Here is a 23,378-nt window from a genome sequence, read left to right as displayed (position 1 = left end):
TTTAGAAATATAAAATCAACCATGTTAGACCCCCCCCTATATTATACCTTTCTTCTTTTTCATTGGCTCCCCAAGCTCTAGAGATATTGGGATTGGCGAGGCATCCATCGGCTCTGAGTCCTCCGTTGAAACCTCCACCACGGTTTCGGTTATGACATCAGGCCTCATGGCCGCGTGAATGAATTCCGGTGTGGAAACGCACGGAGGGACATAAACTTCAACTATGGAAGAAGGATAGAGCATGTCAGTTATGAAAGGACAACATTTTGTACTGAAGACGGTGTGTAGGGTCTTGGGACAGAAGCACAGCCATTTATTCAGTACACCCACAGCAACAGCGTTCGTAACTCATTAGAGTGGAAGCATAAACTTCAGCACAAAGGAGCGAGACACCATCTAGATATCCTCTAAATATGTCAGAAGGCCAGAAGTTCTTAACGCACAACAAACGGGAACAGAATGTTGTCAAAAGAGAAGCAACACACAAGGATAAAATCCTGATGGGAGAAATTTAGGGTATCATCTCTCATTGTGTACACAATGTTTTGGAAAAGGGATATGTCCTCTTTAATATGAAGATTGAAAAGTGAATATTCAATTTTCCCGTCTTTAAACATCTGTTCAAATCTGATTATTCATATTTTTAATATGTACCTGGATGACGTTAGGAAACATGGTATGATACCCTCACTCCTCCAGCAAATAGACTATTATTGTAACAGTATCAAATTATGTTTGAGGAAACCAATCTAAACATTTTATTAAAAACCGAGTAGAAGATGTAGGGAATGGGATCTTTGGAAATTGTTAATTCTTTGGAAAACTTTTATAGAAGAAAAGAAAGAATGAATATCGTGTACCCACAGGCCAGAAGGAGATAATGATTCTGTCGACAACATCCAAGAGGCACAGATTTGCTCAGCTCCCCCAAACACAGCAACAAATCTTTGGAGATTTGAAGTCCTGAGTAGACTGTTTGTTGGTGAGCAAAATTGCTTGCCAAGCAGTGCTAATGATTACAAGCACTTCAAACAAATGCAACTTAAACCGTCTTAACATAGCCGTTGGCACGGAAACTTGAAGCTCTGCCTTATTACACTAAGCACAATCTACCCATAGTAGGGTATTATCAATATAATGGGAAAACCATATTGAAGTGTCACAAGTGTTGATGCGAAATGGATGCCATTGTTTTTTAAAAAAAAAATGCAATTTTCGGGGCTGGGTATTCTCTTTTAACAACAGATTAAATATGTAATAATTAACAGATGTTAAGCTACATCACAGGAGCCACGTCACCTAAAAGTTCATATATCATAATCTAAACTTTTCAAACAGTTTGAATATCTTAAGCACAACCAATTACTCTTAGAAATCTTTTTTTTTTCCCCCGTCAGGAAGCCCAACAGCGTTCACATGAGCTTCCAACAGCAGAAGCCAGCTCTCAGAGTTATATGGCATGGCAGGATTGCTTACCTGGGCTCCTGGAGTCCCGCATAATGGTGGGAGACTCCATGTGTAACAGAGCTTCTGCTGCCTCAATGGTTTTGTCTGTGCAGTGAACATTGCTGCCATGTACGGATGCCTCCACTGAAAGACAAGGAACAAAAATAACGTTTAAAGTTTCTAACGACACACACTAAAATACTTCTTTGACAAATACGGTAAATCACAAAAAATAAAAAGGTGTCATCAAGAAGTATCGAGAAGTGCTGGTACTTTGCACACATATTGCAGTCGATTGTAACTGGAATCCGAAAAATGAAGTCTGTGATTAAAAAGGGTGCAAAGATTGTAAAAAATACAATTATTTGCCAGGTTCTGCCCCCGGAAAAATACATCCCCTATGTAGAGGTAATACATTTCCAGCTTTATGAGTTACTAATGCATGTCAACCTTAATGCTTCCCGTCAGAAAACATACTACAACGACCAACATATGGTTGCAAGTGGCATTAAGATTAAAGTAAAGTGAAAATGCTAGTTCATTAACCAGGGAGGAAGGGAGGGGGACAAACTGTAAAGAGACACCAATTTGATAAAAGTTGGCTACACATTAATGTAGTCATCATACAGAGACAGGCAGAAACATTGTCAGCCAATCTATTGTAGAAATCCACTTTATTAGGACATGGAGCACTTACAAGTCTCCTCATATCACCTGCACCCCGCACGGAACATGCTGGAGAGACTTAAGAAGCTGTTAAATCAACAGCCAATCAGAAAGAGGGAAGCCAAGTGCATTCTGGGATACGTGATATCATCAGAAGAGTCAGGAAGTCGAGTGATGCAGCTTTAACACACCATATGGCATTTGTAAGTGTTAACACAACCTATGGGTGTGCTTTTGCTCTACTTATCGTCATCTTATTTCAGGTGCCTGAATCACTCAACTGAACATGATTTATCAAACATGCTGTAACTTTTTCCCTGCCAGCACAGCTCTCGATAATGAGATTAGGGTGTCTCAGATAAGAAGGGTTAATCAGCCAGGAGCAAGCAGGCTTATAGGTGAAGCTCCGGCATTGTTTACACCATGGAAAGTGTCTTTTTATTTTGATATAATACATACAACATGCACTTCTATCATGCTATCGTAATACATGTGTTTTTTTATTTAGATTAGACGACATGACCCATGTACAAAAACCATCACGGTGTTAACGACAGACAGTGTAGGGCACTTGTACAGAAGATTTTAGAATTGAAAATATACCGTATTTGCTCGATTAGAAGACAAGGTTTTTTTCCAGAGCAAATGGGGTCGTCTTATAATCAGACCTCAAATTGGTCTGACTGTGAGACTAAGATCCAGATCCCCCACAGTGCCGCAGGGGACCTGGATCCTCCTGTCTTATGCCCCCCACTTGCCAGTGCGTCCAACTCCCTGGTGTGTAGTCAGGGCAGCGGGTAGACGTCTATGGGAATTTGACAGCCGAAGGGTGTATGTGCGATGGACGCGGACAACCCCCGCTGCTAAGGCACCTCCTTCCGGTTGCAGCAGAAGTTGCCTACGCGAATCGCGTAGACGTCTACCCGCTGTTGAGACTACACACCAGGGAGTCATAAGCACCGGTAAGTTGGGGGGGGGTGTTAAATGAGGGGCATAAGGCATTTCTGCCTCTATACGCCACTCTGCCTCCTGAAATGCCTTATACCTCCATCTATGCCACACTGCACCATGATATGCCTTTAAACTTAGGCATTTTAGAGAGAGTGGCACATAGAGGGTCAGAAGGCAAATCATGGGGCACAGTGGCATATAGAGGGTTAAAAGGCATATCATGGGGCACAGTGGCATATAGAGGGTTAAAAGGCATATCACGGGACACAGCGGCATATAGGGGGTATAAGGCATTTCTGATGCAAAGTGGCAACCCTGGGGGCAGATGTGCACAACTGTGGGGCAGGTGGGAAAATAAAAGGAAAGGAAATAAAAACAAAAAAAAAACTTCTCAATCATAGCTTTTATTAAAAAAAAAATTAGTTTACATAATTTACATGAATTAACATTTACTAGTAAAGCTTTTTTCCTATAGGGTCGTCTTATATTTAGGCTTTTTTTCCTAAATTAATATTCAGATTTTGGGGGGTTGTCTTATAATCGAGCAAATACGGTATATTAATAGCTGGGACCAATTTCATTTATTAATATTTATCCAATGGTTCATAACATATGTAGCCACGTTATTCCAATTTATCATTTTGTTTTTTAGATTCAAATTAATACATCTTCCATTTTCCTTTCGTAAATCTGTTTTAATTGTTCCCCAATATGCCATATATACACTTACTAGCCACTTTATTAGGTGCACCTGCTCAATTGCTCGAACAAATAGCTAAAATCACATGGCAGCAACTCAATGCATTTAGGCATGTAGACGTGGTCAAGACAACCTGCTGAAGTTCAAGCCGAGCATCAGAATGGGGGAGAAAGAGGATTGAAGTGACTTTGAATGTGGCACGGCTATGGGTGCCAGACGGGCTGGTCTGAGTACTTCAGAAACTGCTGATCTACTTGGATTTTTACGCACCATCTCTAGGGTTTACAGAGAATGATCAGAAAAACAGAAAATATCCAGTGAGCGGCAGTTGTGTGGACGAAGATGCCTTGTTGATGTCAGAGGTGAATGGGCAGATCATCTAATGGCCACTTCCAGCAGGATAATGCATCATGTCACAAAGCTCACATCATCTCAAACTGGTTTCTTAAACATCTGAGAAAGTATGCCACGAAGAATGAAGACAGTTCTGAAGGCAAAAGGTGGTCCAACCCGGTACTAGCAAGGTGTACCTAATAAAGTGGCCAGTGAGAGTATGTGCGTGATATAGATATATATATATATATATATATATATATATATATATATATAATAATGTATCTCATATGTTAGTGATCATAACAAGGAAGAAAAAGTTCAAAATGGAATCAGAAGAAGAGAAGAAGAAAATACTGCAGACAAGCATGGTCCTTTTGAAACTATAGTGAGCGGTTTTGCACGAAGCAGCCCATAAATATTAGCGACCGGCAGTGACATTTAGAAGCCGCAGTTCCCTGGGTATTTAGCATTTTCTTTTTTGTAGCTGTATGGCAGGAATTAATGAGATGCTCTGTGGGTTTTATGCATCTGTAATAAATTCATTCTGTTAAGGGCATTCAAAGCAAAACAGTTTCATGTCAACTGGCATCACCCTAGCTATTAATATGATGGAGGTGCAGGGACCATGAAGTAAAAGCACTGCTTGCTCCTTATCCCTATCTGCACCGGATCACTTAAACCCATGTGCATTTTACTAAAAGTAAAGTTTATGTATGTAAAATATATATTACATATACATATAGTGTGCAACCTACATAACAAAATTTGAGCCCCTTAAATCCGAAACAAAATACTGTTGACAGCACCTTGAGAGCATAGCTGTAATCTCCCAGCGGATGGGGCATGCCCTGCGCTGGCTAAGCGTTTCCTGGCATAATGTCACTGAGCAGCACCTGCCGCTCCCCGTCCACTCTCCCCACAAGGTGTCATCTGCTCTCACTCCGGCCATTTATGGCAATGTGCTCACAACACGGCCTTTTCCTAACAGCCATCCAACGAGCAGTGCCTGCTTCCAGCTATCTTTAGGTGACTCGCCGCCTGTGCGTCCCACACAAGAAAATTTATCAGACTGCCCAGTATATGTCCCTAATAACCCTATAGTTTCTCCCTTACAGAAGATTTAAGGAAAATCAAATGAATATTTCCAAAACTCCAGTACAACCGGCTCATCTGCTAACGCAGTTCATTATGATACACCAAATGATCATGAAGAACAGTCATACTTGTTAACAGTGTTACTTTATTTATAACCTTTAACACCACTTCTGGTGGTAAAAATATTAACAATGATGGTGGGAGACTTCAGTTATTCAAGAAATTGCACTGTTTGAACTATACATTACACAGGGCCACCCAATCACTGAGGTTAATAGTGAAGTCAAGGTACAAGATTCTTGGTGCTCGTCTAGTCCTAGTTTCAACCTACATCATCAGACATGAAAATACATCAGAGGCTTATTAGCCAGCAGATTAAGCTACTTGCAAGCAGAGAGTATTCATTAGAACATCAAATATTATGCATATGGAATGCTTAATCTCTGAAGGCCAGATTAGCTAACTTGTGCGACGGGCAAGGGGACTAGCGGAAATTTCCGGCCCGGAATGTGGCGACAGTCTGTTACACATATGTTACAAATCTATGTATTTAGCATGTCAATATTCCATAGCCGAAGCTATACTTAACTGTACAACCTCCATTAGGCTTCATGAGTAGAGTAACTAGCCAATTAAAAAATATATGTTTGCATTATATATACATATATATATATATATACATATATACATATATATATATATATATATACATATATACATATATATATATATATATATATATATATATATATACACATACATACATACACACACGTTTAACCTTACAGTTAATATATTAAGTATATTTTGCTATACTGCAATGCAATTCTCTTGCACAGGACCGTTACATCCTGGAGGAAAGCGTTTTAATACCAGTAAGGCAGTGAAGGAGTTACTTTTTCCCAGCTGGGCCCTGGGGGTAGCCAAGATACACTGGAACCCCGCATTGTGAAACTCACCCAGTTCCAAAAGGTCTCTGTTAGGGACAATAAGCAGTTAAGGCCTTTTCAAAGAGCGGCCAGCCTTGGAAGGCAGCCAAAAATATGCAAGCTTCCTCTCAGTAATCAGTCACTAGTGGGTGTTTCTATGGTTATCGCTACGCCAAAAACATACTTGGGAGAAGGAGGAGTCAGGATCGTTTCCATGAAGACCTGCTTTAAAATCGATGTAAAAGTCTCTACTGGCGATGCTAGTATGCACTATACATCGCTAATATATGTAACATTAATACACGGGTGACAAAGTGTTGCAGGGCGCTTGTAGACATTAAGCGCAGCTGGTTAAAAAACTTGTATGTAAAGCCATCTTTATTGGATTACGAGGTTGCCGCACGGTTCATGGGAGAGTAAAGCGGGTCGTTGCCAATAATCAGGAACATTACACACGGAGAAGCAGTGGAACAAAAGGCGAGCAGGTTGTGTCGTTCGTTCACACACACATTCTCTAAGCCTGGATTTAAAATTCACTACCTGCTTCCACCATATGTTTCACATTAGTTTGTGTGCTAATGCACCAGGTCATATAGAAGGTCACACCGTGCAAACCACCAACGTACCACATATCTAGCACAAGATCAAAACGTCATGTTAGCTTTTACGTGTGTGTGTGTGTGTGTGTGTGTGTGTGTGTGTGTGTGTGTGTGTGTGTGTGTGTGTATATATATATATATATATATTTTTTTTTTTTTTTTTTTCTGAAAATATAGGTGTCTGAGGTCTAAGACAGGAAGCAACGGATAATAATCTGCACTACATGTATATGACCATGTATGCTTGTTTTCTTATCCTGAGGAGACTGACGCAAACTTGATTAATCCCAGCAATAGTCACTGTGACTCCTAAAACTTTAGATGCCGAATGTTATATCAGGAATGGTTACATCTAAGGGGCTGTTTGCCAGTTTTAAAAATGGCAAACCTGTCAGTGTCATGGGAATAGACAATGCTGTGTGAGGAATCCTGATGTCTGTAGCCTGGGGATGTGATGGGTAATTAACACTCCAGCTTCATTCATACTCCTTGCTAAGGGAAGGAAGCATTTAACCTCTACCAACAAAAGAAAGAACCTGATATTGACATCATGCTCTTATCTATATGGAAATCAAAGGCAGATACACAAAGCATGGCGATGTAGCATGGCATACTAAATAAAGATACGGACGTGAATGAATGAAGGACCTTTTAAACACAATTCAGTAGCAGCGCATGAGTAAAATCTAAGTTTGCTTATGAATGGCAAAGTCACAGGCAACTAAATGGCCCAATATGAGTATGAACTATGCCACTAAGGAGCAAAGCAATTGTGTTTTAATGGGTCAGATATTACAATAACATCTTCTTAGGATTCAGATGACAGACAGCAGTATAGAAATAACCTATTCTTTCCCTATAGCATTTAATAGCATACTTCAGATGTTCCCATACAGCTCACTTAATTTGTTAATAACACCAACATGTAGTACATAGATTCCTTAAAATAAGTAAAAACTAGGAAAGGTCACCTGACAGATGTGTCTTAATTAAATAATGTGCAGAGTGTAATCGGCACAATTACTGTATGTGGGGGAAAACATTACTGATAATCAGAAAAAAATTATAATATCACAACTACTTATTCTACATCAATCGATAAAGGAAGCCGTTTCATCGGTAAAGTCAAAATTATTTCTAACTTCTTAAAACTAGAACCGTGTGTAGATGTTCACTTTAACCATTCACTGGACATGTCTTTCAAGTGACCACTAATGTTAAAGAAACTAAAAACTTAAACCCACACACAAGCTACTAACGTTGCCTGGTGTGGAAATAAAACTCTTCTGTCAGGGGTGTTAGATAACGGCTTCCAGATCCTCAGCCCACGACCCGGAAGTAACAAACCTCTCACAGTGACCGTACACAATGCAGCAGGCAGCACAACCGGCACGTGTCTATAAGGCTAAAGCAGCCCAGGTGCTCAGCTTAGGTCCCGCCCCTCACTTCCGTGTTTACATCTCTTCTCTTCCCTCCAATTCCATCCGCATTGTGAGCTCATAGCTCGCTGCCAATCAAAGCAGTGCTGAGCGTCTATTGGCCCATAGCCCAACCTCTCCGCCGAGCACTCATAGGCCAGCGCTCGGATTTCGAACCTTCCCCACGCATTCATTGGCCAGGGGGTGCTGTCCATCATGACATACTCCCAGCCCGTTTGATCTCAGCGCTTCCGCTATAAACGGGTTTTTTTTTTTTGTTGAATTAAAATATATTTATCTCTATAGTGATATATATATAAAAAATAACTGCACGCACTGGGACACGTTAATAGCCGTGCAACACATCGCACAACCGGAGGCGCAAAACCTCTCCTATATATATGACTTCACAAGCAGCGGGCATGAGCCCTATAATGCATATTTCGCAGACAGTTACGTGCGCGGACTATCATAGGCATCAATCTGTAGACACATTTTAACCACATAGTAACATCCGAAAGGTGTAAGAAGCTATAAGACGATAAAAACATTCTAAATTAAAACAAAAATATTTTAATATATATGTTATATGTATATGCGATTAATAGCCGCAGCATTTGGTCCCGGCGAGTGGAATTATTTTAAAAGCTAAAGTCTCCCAGTCTCCGACACAAACACTCAGCGATAAGAAATCCGTACATAGATCACAGAGCATCCCGCGCCTTGCATTTCCATGCCTAGCGGTCCTAGAGATGTCAGGGGGATCGGAGCGCTGTGTGCAGGCAGACAGCGTGGCAGCAGACAACAATCTCACACACTTCCTGGTTCTCGGGTAACAGCGCCTAAGCCCTCTCCTAGCACGCATCTCAGGGCACTAAGCCCAACGCAAGTCCCGGCCTCTGCCATCCCCGCTGCCCTGAGCAGATGATCGCTTCCTGATTCGCCCTTCACGACTCCCCAAAGCAGGAGCCCCGAGAGCAAAACGTGCGCAGCTGCATCCCACCCCCTTTCAGCCACAGCAAGTGCCCAGCAGGGCCGGGGCTGCCTGTGCATGCTCAATAGTATCGGCCACACTGACGCCTTCCACTCCCCTCCATTGCACGCAAGACATTACCGGCTCTGATGAGCAGATCGAGTTGGTTGGTAGGTCCCTCATGCAGCGAAGTCGCCATGTTTATGCAGGAGGCTCAGCTTCACATTGAGTCACAGCAGCAGCATAGAGGAGGAAGCGGAGGTACACATACACACACTCAGTGCGTGTGTGTATGTGTGTGCAAGGGGAGGAGGGACACTGGGATCCTTCCGCAGCAGCCTACAGGAAGCGCCAAGCAGCGGCTGGCTCAGTGCAGCCAGCGAGTGTCTGTTAGAGCAGCGCGATCCTTCCGCACACAGGAAGTGCATCTCGCTGACACCGGGGTGCACACTACAGCATCACCCACCCGAGACTGGCCCCACAGAGCGGGAGTGCGAGGCGACATGCCTCCGTTACACCTCACGGCCACAATGCTCCGTACCAATTAAATCAGTCGTGTTTGTTTAAGCCGCCTTCACTGGGAGCGGGACTCTCGGGGAATTCAAGGACAGCTGGGCCGCTCAGTAAATTAATAGATGCTTCAGCTAATTGAGAGGTCTCTTCCATACTAAATCAATGGTGGCTGTGGGTTATTTCTGTGAGACTGTCAGTGAGGCAAGCCATTTAATGACAAGTATGCCCTAATAAGGAATAAGTACGTTTCTGTACAGCACAGAGTTGTGAGTTCAAGGGTAACTTTGTGATCTGAGGAAGTGGTACCCACTGGCGTGGAAGCGTGAAAAGAAACAGCATCGATCTGCACTGCACTCAGCACACTGACGGCAACTTGCAACAGTAACACATCCAGCTGCCCTCGCTCCTGCAATGCTATCTACATGTGGCTTACAGAGTGTCTAAGACAATGGATGCAAATCGGGAACTTTTTTTTTTTTTTTTAAAGAGATAAGTGGTGTAAAAAAGAAATATACCTGTGTGAGTGTATATGTGTATGTAATATATATAATATAAAGCACAAACAATAGTATAGTTTAGATACTTGGTTTGGTTTTTTATATATATATATATAAAAAAAAAAATATATATATATATATATATATATATATATCAAACCAAGTATCTAAACTATACTATTGTGTGTGTGCGCTTTATACATATAATTATATATATATATATATATACATACACATACATACATATACATACACACACACACATATGTAAAGAACTAGCTGCTATAATGGCAAGGTCTTTTAATTGCCATTTAATGCAATACAAAACGCATCCTGAATGGCAGTGGTAATATTAAATCAGCTCTGCCGTATACTTTGACCGATATGAATGCTCTGTTAAAGGGCTGATCTGGTCACAGTACCGAGCAACCTTGCAATGGGGATCCAATTGCGGCGGCTAGTCCCCTTAATACACCAATAGTGTGCAACTCAGCTGCTGCGTGCACCGTGGGGACACTTGTGCCAATGTTCAGTTCTCACTTAGATTAATGGGGTTGAACTTGATTTAGCTCATTCATGCCAGACTTTGCTTGGTCACAGAACACTTCCACCCTTATCAACTTCTTGCAAGTCTGCAGAAGATAGGGCCATGTTTACCAAGACTTAAGCAAAAAAGATAGTGTACACTTGCCCGCACTACACAATGTAGTGAAGGGATGTGTGCATTCACGTCAGGTAGTTTTCATAATGCATACACTGTACACATGGTTCATGCTATCTGATATATTTACGTTGTTTAGAAACTGTTCTGAAGTTTAGATATCATCCCAAGCTATTCACTACCAAAATGTTTGTCAAAGAGTAAACTGCCCTCAGGCCAACACTTACAAGATTTGGGCCACCAGCAGCAGTTTTCTTTAAACACACAGCTAAGCTTTAAGTATAACTTACAACATGAGAGCACCTGTACGTTTGTTGTGCTAAAAATACGATGGTATTTGGTGAACAGAGACCCCAAAACATGAATCCTATCCAGCCCAGGTCCTATTCAATGCACATAAGTATTAGTTGAATCTGCTGTACATAAAGGAAGCACATACAGTGTTTTGAATATGTTTCCCCCTCTTCTAATTCCGCTTCTTTTTAACATTTACATGTTTCAGATCATCCAACTAATTTTACATGATCATTTAAAGAGTTAATCAAAACCTATATTCTCCATATGAAAAAATAGCTGCCCCCCCCCAAACCAATAACTGGTTGCACTAAAAAATGATAACTGGCAATTAATCTTTTACAGCGCTGCGAAGGCATCTCGCTCATACTTAATTCAGCCACAATGGATGCTTTTCGAGTATGAACTGCCTTTTTTAAGGTCATACAACAGCATCTCAATCGGAGTCAAATCAGTTGACTAGGCCACTCCAAAACTGTAATTGTGATTGACTCATTTAGAGGTGGACTCGCTGGTTTGCTTCGGATCATTGTCCTGCTGTATAACCTGTGTTTGAGCTTCAGGTCACAAACTGGTCGACGGATGTTCTACTTAAGGAGTTTATAGTAGAGAGCAGAATTCATGGTTACATTAACTATGGGAGGTCACTCAGGTCCTGAAGGAGGAAAGCAGCCCCAGACCATCACACTACCATTACTATGTTTAAGTGTTGGTATGATGTTCTTATGGTTGAATGCTTTGTTAGCTTTATGCTAGATGTAACACCACTCATGTCTTCCACAGAATACTGCCCCCAAACGTCTTTTTGGGGGGGGGGGTCATCAATTTTTGGTAAATGTGAGATGAGTCTTTGTGTTCCCTTTGGTCTCTTGAGAGGAATTTCGGTATGCTGGCTGCTCCTGGGAAGGTTCATCACTGTTCCAGGTTTTCTCCATTTCTAGATTCTGTGATTCTCTGGAGTCACAGAGCCATAGAAATAGCTTTGTAACCCTTTCTAGACTTATCGATATCCATGACTTTGTTTCTCATCTTTTCTGGATTTTTTTTTTTTTAAAGGTTGAGGCATCATGTGCTGTTTTTTTGAGACTTTTTGGGCTTTTTCACTTTGCAAGACAGGTTTGGTTTAACGGATGTGTAGTAGTAGTAGTAGTAGTAGTAGTAGTAGTAGTAGTAGTAGTAGTAGTAGTAGTAGTAGTAGTAGTAGTAGTAGTAGTAGTAGTAGTAACGATGCTATGGGGGGGTTATTTTTCACATAGGGCCATGTAGAGTTGGATAGCCTTTTTCTTCTGTTCATGAAATCATAATTTTAAAATCGCTTTGTGTTTACTCACATTGTCTTATGTTAAAATTAGTTTGATGATCTGAAACATTTAAGTGTGACAAAGATGCAAAAACATAAAGCAGGAAGGGGCAAACAGTTTTTCACAATACTGTACATTGTTACATTGTTCCAGACTATATTTATAGATTAAAAAAATCTACTGCCACTGGATCAAATTCCTCAAGTCATATAGTAAAGAACATAAGCCCCTTAGGTTTTAAGTTTGCTCCTGTGCTTGGTAGTATCTACAGTAGGGACAGGCACAAGCCGGCAGTAGATGTGTAACGGGAATACAACTACTAGTCTATTATTCACCAATGAACATAGCTTTGCTTTTGGGATGTTTGCTGTGAATAACGGTAGTTGGAGAGGTATGATGTATAGACATAACGCTCCACTGTACATTAATCATTCCCTGATGAATCGTGATGAACTACTCACTGATATGCCACCAGCCCACGCTCATAATACTACAATACAGAATATTTTCAGATTTGTTTCGTTTGAGGTATCACTCACTCAAATATCCTTCTATTTAATAATGGAAGTGCCTGTGCTACTAGTTTGCTGGGAAACAGGATGTCCTACCAGCTGTATGAGAATTACAATGTAGGAACAAGCCCCCCGCTGGGAGCGCTGTGTGAAACAATCAGTACTTTGGGATTCTTAATGCAAGGACGCATATTCCATGCAATAAATATTGGCTGTAGTCTACTACGTTAGGCATGGTGTAAAAAAGCAAAGTCATTAAAAAAAAAAAGCTTAACTCTATGAAGGGAATTTTCAAATTAAATGCAGCAATACCCATAGAATGTATCAATCCTAAATTTCACATAACCTTACTACTCTAAAACAGCTCATTTACGTTCAGGCGAGAAAAAGCAACAAAAATAACAGTATTAATTAAAAGAAATCAGCATGGCCCTTCAAGTGTTATGGGGCCGGTTGGGGAAATCAATGATCTCCCTTGTAACCAGTCTTTTGAGCAGTGGCCCAATAGGGCATTTAACTCCCTCTTATATGACAGAGGGGTTGCTGTCCTCGCCCACAATATATCATTTAAGAGGTCTCTTTAAATATCCGCTGTGTCCCTTTTGTAAATGCATGGAGGGTTCATATCCATTCGCCCGGTTCCCAACTATTCAAGAAGTCAATCATTGGCAAGAATTGTTGGACTATGGAGGACGCCTAAAAACAAAGTTGTCCTGCAAGGTGGGCTGACATTGTCCTGTGTAATGCAATATAATAGTGGACCTGCCAACTTATAGAACTGTTACTTGTTTTTAATTTTATAGTTGAAGTGTGCATTTTTTATGAGAATAATGGTTTATTCACATCAATCTTCTAGTCAAGATTCACAGAAGGGAATTCCAAAGTCATACTCTCTCAGTGTCCCTTGTCGCATTTTGGCATGGCAGTTATGGAATGAGGGTGGCAGAGTAATTAATAAGAGGCCTTGGGTGGGCAGAGATAACCATTAGCCATACCAACTTGCCACTGGTGGCACGTAAGAAAAACCTCTGCTTTAGCTGCATGTATAGTTTGCTTAATTGGCAACCCATTACTCTTATGGACCATGAAACCCTCCCTCTGTATATTAATGACAATAAAAACACCATTTACTTGCAGGATGCACCATCAACCTCGATGGTCTGTTTTGATCCTCATCTAAGCTGCATATCTACCATGACATCTGTTCATAGTAAGACTAAAGTACTTTCGGTTTGTGGTTCATTTAAACAGAAATGGGGGATAAGGCAATGCATTTAACTGCACTGGTAGCCACTACTGCTGGAAATATAACAGTATACATCTTATTTGAGCCTCACACCATAAAGATACGGTCAGTTCTTGGGGAGCTCAGATTTGAAGCTTTAATCACAGATTGTTTTGTGGCAGGCAGTTCCAGATACAGCCACAGAAGGAGCCCGATACAAGAAGCATCCACGTCTTTAACGTTCTGTAAACATTGCAAGTTTTTGGAAGCATTTCAAGTTCTAGGCTTTTATTTTTATACCATGTAATAATACAAGAAATGTGGTGGTTTTTAATCAGGTGCTATTTTAATCCTGTAAAACTCAACATTATGCCATCTCCAGGATAACAGATAAATGCTCTGAAATATACCCCTCGTCTTATAATCGGACCTCAACTAGGTCTGACTATGAGACTAAGATCCAGATCCCCCGCAGTGATGCAGGGCACCTGGATCCTCCTGTCCCCACACACACACACTTACCGGTACGTCTGAGTCCCCGGTGCTTAGTCCGGGCAGCGTGTAGAGCACTACGCGATGCGCGTAGAGCTCTACACGCTGCCCGGACTAAGCACTGGGCAGCGTGTAGAGCTCTACACGATTCGCGTACACAACTTCCGCGCAGACCTTCCCCGGCTGTCTGGTAAATTGGGAGGGGGAGGGAGTGTTAAATGGGGGGCATAAGGCATTTCTGGAGACAGAGTGCTCTGTGAAATGCCTTTTAACCCTCTATAAGCCACTCTGCCTCTTAACCCTCTATAAGCCACTCTGCCTCCTGAAATGCCTTATACCTCCCTATATGCCACTCTGCCCCATAATATGCCATTTAACCCCCTAAATGCCAGAGTGGCAATTCAGGAGGCAGAGTGGCACATAGGGGGTCAAAAGGCATATCATGGGGCACAGTGGCATTTAGAGAGTTAAAAGGCATATCAGTGGCATATAGGGGGTATAAGGCATTTCTGGGGCAGAGTGGCAAGCCAGGGGGCAGATGTGCATAACTGGGGGGGCAGGTTGAAAAAAAAGAAAAAAAATATTTTTCTCAATCATAGATTTTATTTAAAAAAAAAAATTGTTCACATAGTTTACATGAATTAACATTTACTGGTAAAACTTTTTTCCTATAGGGTCGTCTTATATTCAGGCTTTTTCTTTTTTTCATAAATTAATATTCAGATTTTGGGGGGTCGTCTTATAATCAAGCAAATACGGTACTCAATAAATAAAGCCTGGATACACTTATATCTCCTCTTTTTTTTTTATCAACGTGATCAATAGAATGTTATTATTTTAAAGATTTTTTTGTACAATGAGAACTTAACTGCTTGTCAAAAGACTTGCAATATTAATCCTCCCCTTTACGGTATTCCTCCTGTTTGCTGGAAGCCTATTGGTTTTGGGGCCTTTTGGAGGAGGGGTCAGATAAGAATCCAGTCCATTAAAAAAAATATTTAGTTCTGTAGTTTGTACCTTGAGCTCAATTCAAGAGACTGAAATGCAAACAGCACAAACCATAGATGAGTTTTCTACATGTGCTGCCATGTGAGAGGTCAACTCCCATTGATGGGAAGTCAACCCTTAAATGCAATTTTGACACTTTTTTAATCATGTTACAGTGAAAATAAAATAGTGACTGTTCTCTTACGCTAGAAAGGGCTTAAAAAATACTATTGCACAAAAGGTGCGTTGTACCTATACACAAAATACCTTTGCACTCAGCACAAGACGAAAACACCGGCAAATAACCTGGATCAATAGTCCTACAAAATCATGTCATTCCTGCAAATAATAATAGCCAGTAAAAGTACGGAATGCATCTCTGATTTTGTACAAATGGGAGCAGGTAAAGAGCATGTAGTTCCTGTTAATGTTGATACTAATATAATGGATCTGAGATGCTCCGAACGCTGCATGAACTGTTCTGATTCAATGAAAATAAAGTACACAGCTGGTTGTTGTAACAGAATTACAAAGAGACATATCCAGCATGAGTAATCGTTTAATAAACATGCTAGCTTTAAGTGTAGTATAAGAAACAATATTTTAGATTATACTACTATCTTAATCTAATCATGTGAGACCTACTTACAGTCTGCTGGGAAAAGCAAGAATACACTTTGAGCATGAGACTAAAAAAGATCTTAGAAACTTTCAGTATTGCGCTCTATAGAGGCATTCATTCCCCGCTAATTTCTTCTTATTAGGAAACAATAAATGAAATTTGTAAGTATTGCAAGCACAATGGAAGCATTTGCAATGGCTCTTTACTAAAGTCTTTTTTACAAGTAAATTACTCTTCTTCTGATCATAATTAAATGTATAAATGTATTACATTTCTAAGTTATATATATATATATATATATATATATATATATATATATACACACACACACACACACACATTTTATATATATATATATATATATATATATATATATATATATACATACACATATTATATTATATATACCGTATTTGCTGGATTATAAAACGACCCTGATTATAAGACGACCCCCCAAAATCTGAGTATTAACTTAGGGAAAAAAAGAAAAAGCCTGAATATAAGACGACCCTAAAGGAAAAAAGTTTTACCAGACCAGTAAATGTTAATTCATGTAAACTATTTTTTTTTAATAAAAGCTATGATTGAGAAAAATATTGATATATCCCATTCTGGCATTTAGGGGGTTAAAATGCATATTATGGGGCAAAGTGGCATATAGGGAGGTATAAGGCATTCCAGGAGGCAGAGTGGCATTAAGGGAGTTAAAAGGCATTGTATAGAGCACTCTTATACCCCTATATGCCACTCTGGCATTTAGGGGGTTAAAAGGCATATTATGGGGCAGAGTGGCATATAGGGAGGTATAAGGCATTTCAGGAGGCAGAGTGCTCTATTAAATGCCCCCTTAACGCCACTTTGCCTCCTGAAATGCCTTATACCTCCCTATATGCCACTCTGCCCCATAATATGCCTTTTAACCCCCTAGGTGCCAGAGTGGCATATAGGGGTATAAGGCATTCCAGAAATGCCCTATGCCCCCATTTAACACACACACACTTACCGGTGCTTCCAATTTCCTGCTGTATTGCCGGGGCAGCGGGTTGACGTCTCCTTCCGCTGCAGCCGGAAGGAGGTGGAGTTGGCAGCGGGGGTTTGTCTGTGTCCGTCGCGCATACCTTCCCCGGCTGTCAGAGATCAGAGTTCCCCGCACCGGGAACTCTGATCTCCCACAGTCGGGGAAGGTATGCTTGACGGACGCAGACAACCCCCGCTGCTAGCCACACCTCCTTCCGGCTGCAGCGGAAGGAGACGTCAACCCGCTGCCCCGGCAATACAGCAGGAAGCACCGGTAAGTGTGGGGGGGGGGGGACAGGAGGATCCAGGTCCCCTGCAGCGGTGCAGGGGATCTGGATCTTAGTCTCATAATCAAACCTCTATTTGAGGTCTGATTAGAAGATGACCCCGATTAGAAGACGAGGGGTATTTTTCAGAGCATTTGCTCTGAAAAAAACCTCGTCTTATAATCGAGCAAATATATATATATATATACACATACATATATACACACACACACATATACATACATATACACACACACAGTATGTTAGTCAATCTACGCACAATGCTTGTGGTTTCACTATTATGAAGGGCTAGAACTGGCACGTTTCTCCACCAAGAAGGGCTGTCCCTGTATAATGCATTATACAATGCGTAAGGAGGCTTTGAAGAAATCTTGATGATTTAACTATACATAACACAGGTCAAGCCAAGCTCTTTCTGCAGCAGAATGTCACTGGGGTTAGATGTATAGCGACGTCAAAGAGTTGAAACTACAGCTCTCATTTAATATGAAAATTTTAAGGCTGCTAAGCCCATCTACTGCCCAGAAAGGCTGGCACAGTATGGATCACTGAACAGTAAAAAGTATTGCAGACATAATTGCTCCTCTAAATTAATTATTATTGAACATTTTAATCATGTTAAACTGCATATGTGACAAGTTCATTTGAAAAAATAAGAATAAGGTAAGAAAGACAAGAAGCAATTTTTATACCTATAAGATGTGAATAACTTACCTTTAAAAGTTTCATTTAAGTATGATGTGTGTTTTTATTTAAAAAAACATATAAATATTATCCATAGGCGAACTATAACAATACTAGGTTACAGTATTGGCATGTCATTTAATATATTTGGGCAAAGAGAGAGATCAATAACAGCTTACCTGTACAGAATAACTTAAGGTGGGGTAATTATATTAATAATTCTATTAGCAAATGTCATGGTTTGCTCCTTTCACCACACTGGTGCATAGGGATGTTTTGTGCATGTCAAGGAAGACGTTTATTATTGATTACGTCTTATTGCTCTCTAGTGATTAGTCCTCTTACTAATGGGGTTTATATGAACTTTGTTCAGCATTTCAGTAAACCGTGTTGGAGTTTGAATCAAAGAAAGTAAAATCCCACCTATCTCCACGGTTTCAGTCTCGACCTCTTGTTCCTCCGCCACATCTTGCATCATAAAGGTTTCATCATCATACACCAGGATCTGGGCTGCATACCCCTGCTCCAGCCGGGCGCTAGGGACGGGCTCCACAATTACGGCAGGATACTCAACCTGAACTTCTTCCTGAAACAGGGAAAACAAAAAAATCCTCTTTTTAAAACAGCAAAATAAAAACCATATTTTGTTACAGACACGTTTGCAGCTGATCACATTGCAAAGACCCTTCCCCAATATGCAAGGCACGTCTTTAACAGAAACAAAGCTCATCTAGACTTTTTCCAACATCCATGAAACACAATAATTGGCTCTAAGAATATAAGGTGAAAAAAAAAAGTGCGCATCTTTGAAGGGACACTCAAGCCCTCATATGAACTTAAACCCTGCTGAATCCCCCCAAATGCATTTGCCCCATTTACCCTCCTGAAAGCTGTGCGCAGTGGTCTGTTTAGACCCCAGCGTGTAGGTGGAAAGTCTATTTATTTCCATGGCAGCACTTTCCTGCCACTGATTAGTTGCTAAAGCTGTCAGTCAGTGACAGGACATACTCCCACTGATTTCATTGGAAGCAGCCAATTAATGGCAAGAATTTTCAAATCATGAGAACCAGAAAAGATTTTGCACCATGGCTAAAAATTCTATGTTAGGTGTCCCCCCGCTATTTTGGAGAAAATGCATATTAAAAGTACTCACTGAGTGTTAGGGTTACCCACAAATATGCATCCTTCTATAGTAGGGTTGTGAGTGACACCAAACTGTGACGTTAACGGATTTTGTTTTTACTCTCAATAAAGCCATTAAGGAAACCGTATTTATAATATAGTTCAGCAGCAGCCACAACTTTCTTTCTGATCCTCACTGCCAGCAGTGATACCCCAACAGTGCATTATGGAGACACACTGGTGCAGTCAGTAACCGGATCTGCCCACCAGGGCACACAGTGCAGTTACCTGGCTTTAACTGAACCTCGCAAGGCAAAAACCTTACCTTCAATGTCACTAAGGCTTGTGTAGTTTTCTTTTCTTAAGAGTGAAAATAATAAAATAAAATAAAAAAAAACATTTCCATATTTTCTGTAAAAGGAAGAAGGCCCATGGGTCCTTCCTATGTATATGTTTTTTCCATATGGGCATAGTGTCAAGAATCTTATAATATAAACATTTCACTCCCAATCCTCACCTGATCCAGGTTTTCTACTCCGTTGCTGGTAAACTCCCCCACTGACCCACCGCCATCCACCGCTGCAGAGGTCATGTTGCATCCCTTGAAGTTGGACACAAACCACAATTCAAATGTCTTACAAGATCAGGAAACGCCTCTCGTATCTGGAAAGAAAGATACAATACGTAAGAGAAATGGCATCGCTCTCTCTCAACTTCTGGCATTATAGAACTTCAGGTCGTTGCTAAAATGAAAAAAAGACGTTTAACACTCAGGGCTCAAACTAACAGAGCTTTTCCACGAATGGACACTATTGCTGTTGCACCATGTATCCAAACACAAAAAACTACTTTCATTTTTTGAGTTCTTATGGTTTGTTTTTGTATTTAAACATACAAAACATCCTCTGCAGATGGCCGCTAGAAATGCAATGGTGGCAGTGACAACGCATCCATGCCAGGAGATGATGGAATCCTGTACAGCTAAACTACTAAATAAGGACATTTGAAATGTCTAATCTAAAACCCACTGCTCTTTGAAGTAAAAGAAACACAAACAAAACACCGCTGATCACTATTTAGTGATCAAGCAGCTAAAAATAAAGTTATTTTAAATAATTATATAACTCATCACAGCATTGTTTTACGCCTAGATCGGTTTCACCGTCATAAAGAGGCAGAGATCACAGCCAAGCGCAATGTTTACCGATACTGTCCTTGGCATACGATTGGCTCCTGTGAACAAATCACATGCACTGGGTCCTATTGGTTGCTGCAGGTCTGTATGGTGTCAGGGTAGCCAGCCCCCGATGGCACCACCAATTATCTGCAATGGGTGACAGTAGCGTAATAGTACATCCTCTGTCTTTCAAGGCATTACAAAGTACTCAATAAAAGCCGAGAGATGATGCTAAAATTAGATAGAAGTCAAATTTCCAAACACCAAATTTCCAAATACGCAGCCTGTTGTGTAAACAAGAACAAAGTCTAAGCAGAAAGTTTATTATTAACGTTACAAAATGTGTCAGTCATAAACAAGTATTAACCGTAAGTGCAAAATGTTAACTTATAAAACAAACTACCGTGCCTTGATATTTTTATTACGAAAATATTTTTGGATTTTTTTTTCAAGTTTTCCCAAGTCTAGCATTTGTAAATGTAATATGGATAGGGTTTGATCCAGGGTCCCGGTTTCATGGCTAACCCTAAACTCAAGACGATGTCCTTTCAGTTGTGAGTACTCAGATTTCAGTGCATACAACGATGCTGGTGTCCTTAAACGATGCCACATCTTCTCCATCTTAGTGCATCTAGCCCAGGGGTGTCCAAACTGCGGCCCTCCAGCTGCTGCAGGACTACATCTCCCATAATGCTCTTTCAGCTAAGGGGCTGGCTGAGGAGCATGGGAGATGTAGTCCTGCAGCAGCTGGAGGGCCGCAGTTTGGACATCCCTGAGCCCAATCAATACTGTATATACCCTAGACGTACTCGAGGAAGCTATGAGCGAAACTCAGCGACATCATTAGGAGTGGAATATTCAGAACATCCGCCAGAAGTTTAAATCGCAAAGAGATACAGTAGCCGCGATATCCAGGATCTTACTACACGCCGGACTTGTATTCATTTGATTACCGTATTTGCTCGATTATAAGACGAGGTTTTTTTCAGAGCAAATGCTCTGAAAAATACCCCTCGTCTTATAATCGGGGTCGTCTTCTAATCAGACCTCAAATAGAGGTCTGATTAGGAGACTAAGATCCAGATCCCCCGCACCGCTGCAGGGGACCTGGATCCTCCTGTCGTCGCCCCCCCACACACACACACTTACCGGTGCTTCCGGAGGTGAAGTTGGCAGCGGGGGTTTGTATGCGTCCGTCGCAAATACCTTCCCCGACTGTCAGAGATCATTGTTCCAGAGTTCCTGATCTCTGACAGCCGGGGAAGGTATTTGCGACGGACGCATACAAACCCCCGCTGCCAACTCCACCTCCTTCCGGCTGCCGCGGAATGAGACGTCAACCCGCTGCCCCGGCAATACACCAGGAAATTGGAAGCACCGGTAAGTAAGTAAGTAAGTAAGTAAGTAAGTGTGTGTGTGTGTGTGTGTGTGTGTGTGTGTGTGTGTGTGTGTGTGTGTGTGTGTGTGTGTGTGTGTGTGTGTGTGTGTGTGTGTAGGGCATTTCTGGAATGCCTTACACCCCTATATGCCACTCTGGCACTTAGGGGGTTAAAAGGCATATTATGGGGCAGAGTGGCATATAGGGAGGTATAAGGCATTTCAGGAGGCAGAGTGGCGTTAAGGGGGCATTTAATAGTGCACTCTGCCTCCTGAAATGCCTTATACCTCCCTATATGCCACTCTGCCCCATAATATGCCTTTTAACCCCCTAAATGCCAGAGTGGCATATAGGGGTATAAGGCATTTCTGGAGGCAGAGTGCTCTATATAATGCCTTTTAACTCCCTTAATGCCACTCTGCCTCCTGGAATGCCTTATACCTCCCTATATGCCACTCTGCCCCATAATATGCATTTTAACCCCCTAAATGCCAGAATGGGATATAGGGGTATAAGGCATTTCTGGAGGCAGAGTGGCACATAGGGGGTCAAAAGGCATACCATGGGGCACAGTGGCATATAGAGGGTTAAAAGGCATATCATGGGCCACAGTGCCATATTGGTGTGGCAAGCCTGGGGGCAGATGTGCGTAACTGGGGGACAGGTTGGAAAATACAATAGAAAATATAAAAGAAATAAAAACAAAAAAAAAATATTTTTCTCAATCATAGCTTTTATTAAAAAAAATAGTTTACATGAATTAACATTTACTGGTAAAACTTTTTTCCTTTAGGGTCGTCTTATATTCAGGCTTTTTCTTTTTTTCCTAAGTTAATATTCAGATTTTGGGGGGTCGTCTTATAATCAGGGTCGTCTTATAATCGAGCAAATACGGTAATCTGTACCTGGAGAATCTGTATTTCATCCTTTTGGGTATAATGTATCCTTTTATTTTGTATATAACATCTATTGGGGTGTTGGGCACAGTCACTGGGGTTATTTTTTGGTTTATATTTAGAAGTTTAAGTGAAACAACAGTGGGGTTTTGTTTCTTTAAGGTGAACCCACAGCACTTTATATTGATATTTACTGTATATGCCCAAATATAGGCCACACTTAAAGTGTGGGTGCAGCCTACAATCGGGGTTAAGCACAGAGATGCACAATCAGTATCCCCTACGCCCGGGACATGCGGTTCTGGGCGCAGGTTTTTTTTCTTTTTCATTTAGCCCTGCTGTGGGCAAACAGCAGGGTTAGGATCCCGACCCCCCGCAGCCCGTGGACGTCTGCGTTATGCGCGTAGACAACCTCCGGCTGCCGGCACTTCAGCCGGGGGTTCTATGGTGGAGCACCAGCATGACACAACCTTCCGGTGCTCCACAATAGAAGCCCTGGTGGAAGTACCGTCAGCAGAGCTAGTCTACGTGCATCGCACAGACAACCACTGGCTTCCGGAAAGTAGGATCCCCTGATGCTTGCCTGTTCACAGGCCGGAC

The 23,378-nt window shown here is 41.3% G+C and overlaps 1 protein-coding gene across 2 annotated transcripts in view; it reads right to left on the bottom strand.

Annotated features, from left to right (window-relative positions):
• ELF2 (E74 like ETS transcription factor 2) overlaps positions 1 to 23,378 on the bottom strand; it is a 46,566-nt gene that overhangs the window by 5,130 nt on the left and 18,058 nt on the right. Inside the window, exons 3-6 of one of the 2 annotated variants that reach the window (XM_053461219.1) lie at positions 19,845 to 19,990; positions 18,629 to 18,791; positions 1,477 to 1,590; positions 48 to 221 (exon numbers count right to left, since the gene is read on the bottom strand). In XM_053461219.1, coding sequence (XP_053317194.1) covers positions 48 to 221; positions 1,477 to 1,590; positions 18,629 to 18,791; positions 19,845 to 19,919 — 526 coding nt within the window. In that variant the 5' untranslated portion in view covers positions 19,920 to 19,990. Of the gene's footprint in view, positions 1 to 47; positions 222 to 1,476; positions 1,591 to 9,254; positions 9,432 to 18,628; positions 18,792 to 19,844; positions 19,991 to 23,378 lie in introns of those variants that run through there. The other variant, XM_053461227.1, reaches the window with a different exon arrangement.

Source organism: Spea bombifrons, chromosome 1 (genome assembly GCF_027358695.1).
Source record: "Spea bombifrons isolate aSpeBom1 chromosome 1, aSpeBom1.2.pri, whole genome shotgun sequence".
NCBI lineage: Eukaryota > Metazoa > Chordata > Amphibia > Anura > Pelobatidae > Spea > Spea bombifrons.
The sequence above is the reverse complement of the archived record's forward strand: the minus strand, read 5'-3'. Positions and strand labels throughout refer to the sequence as shown.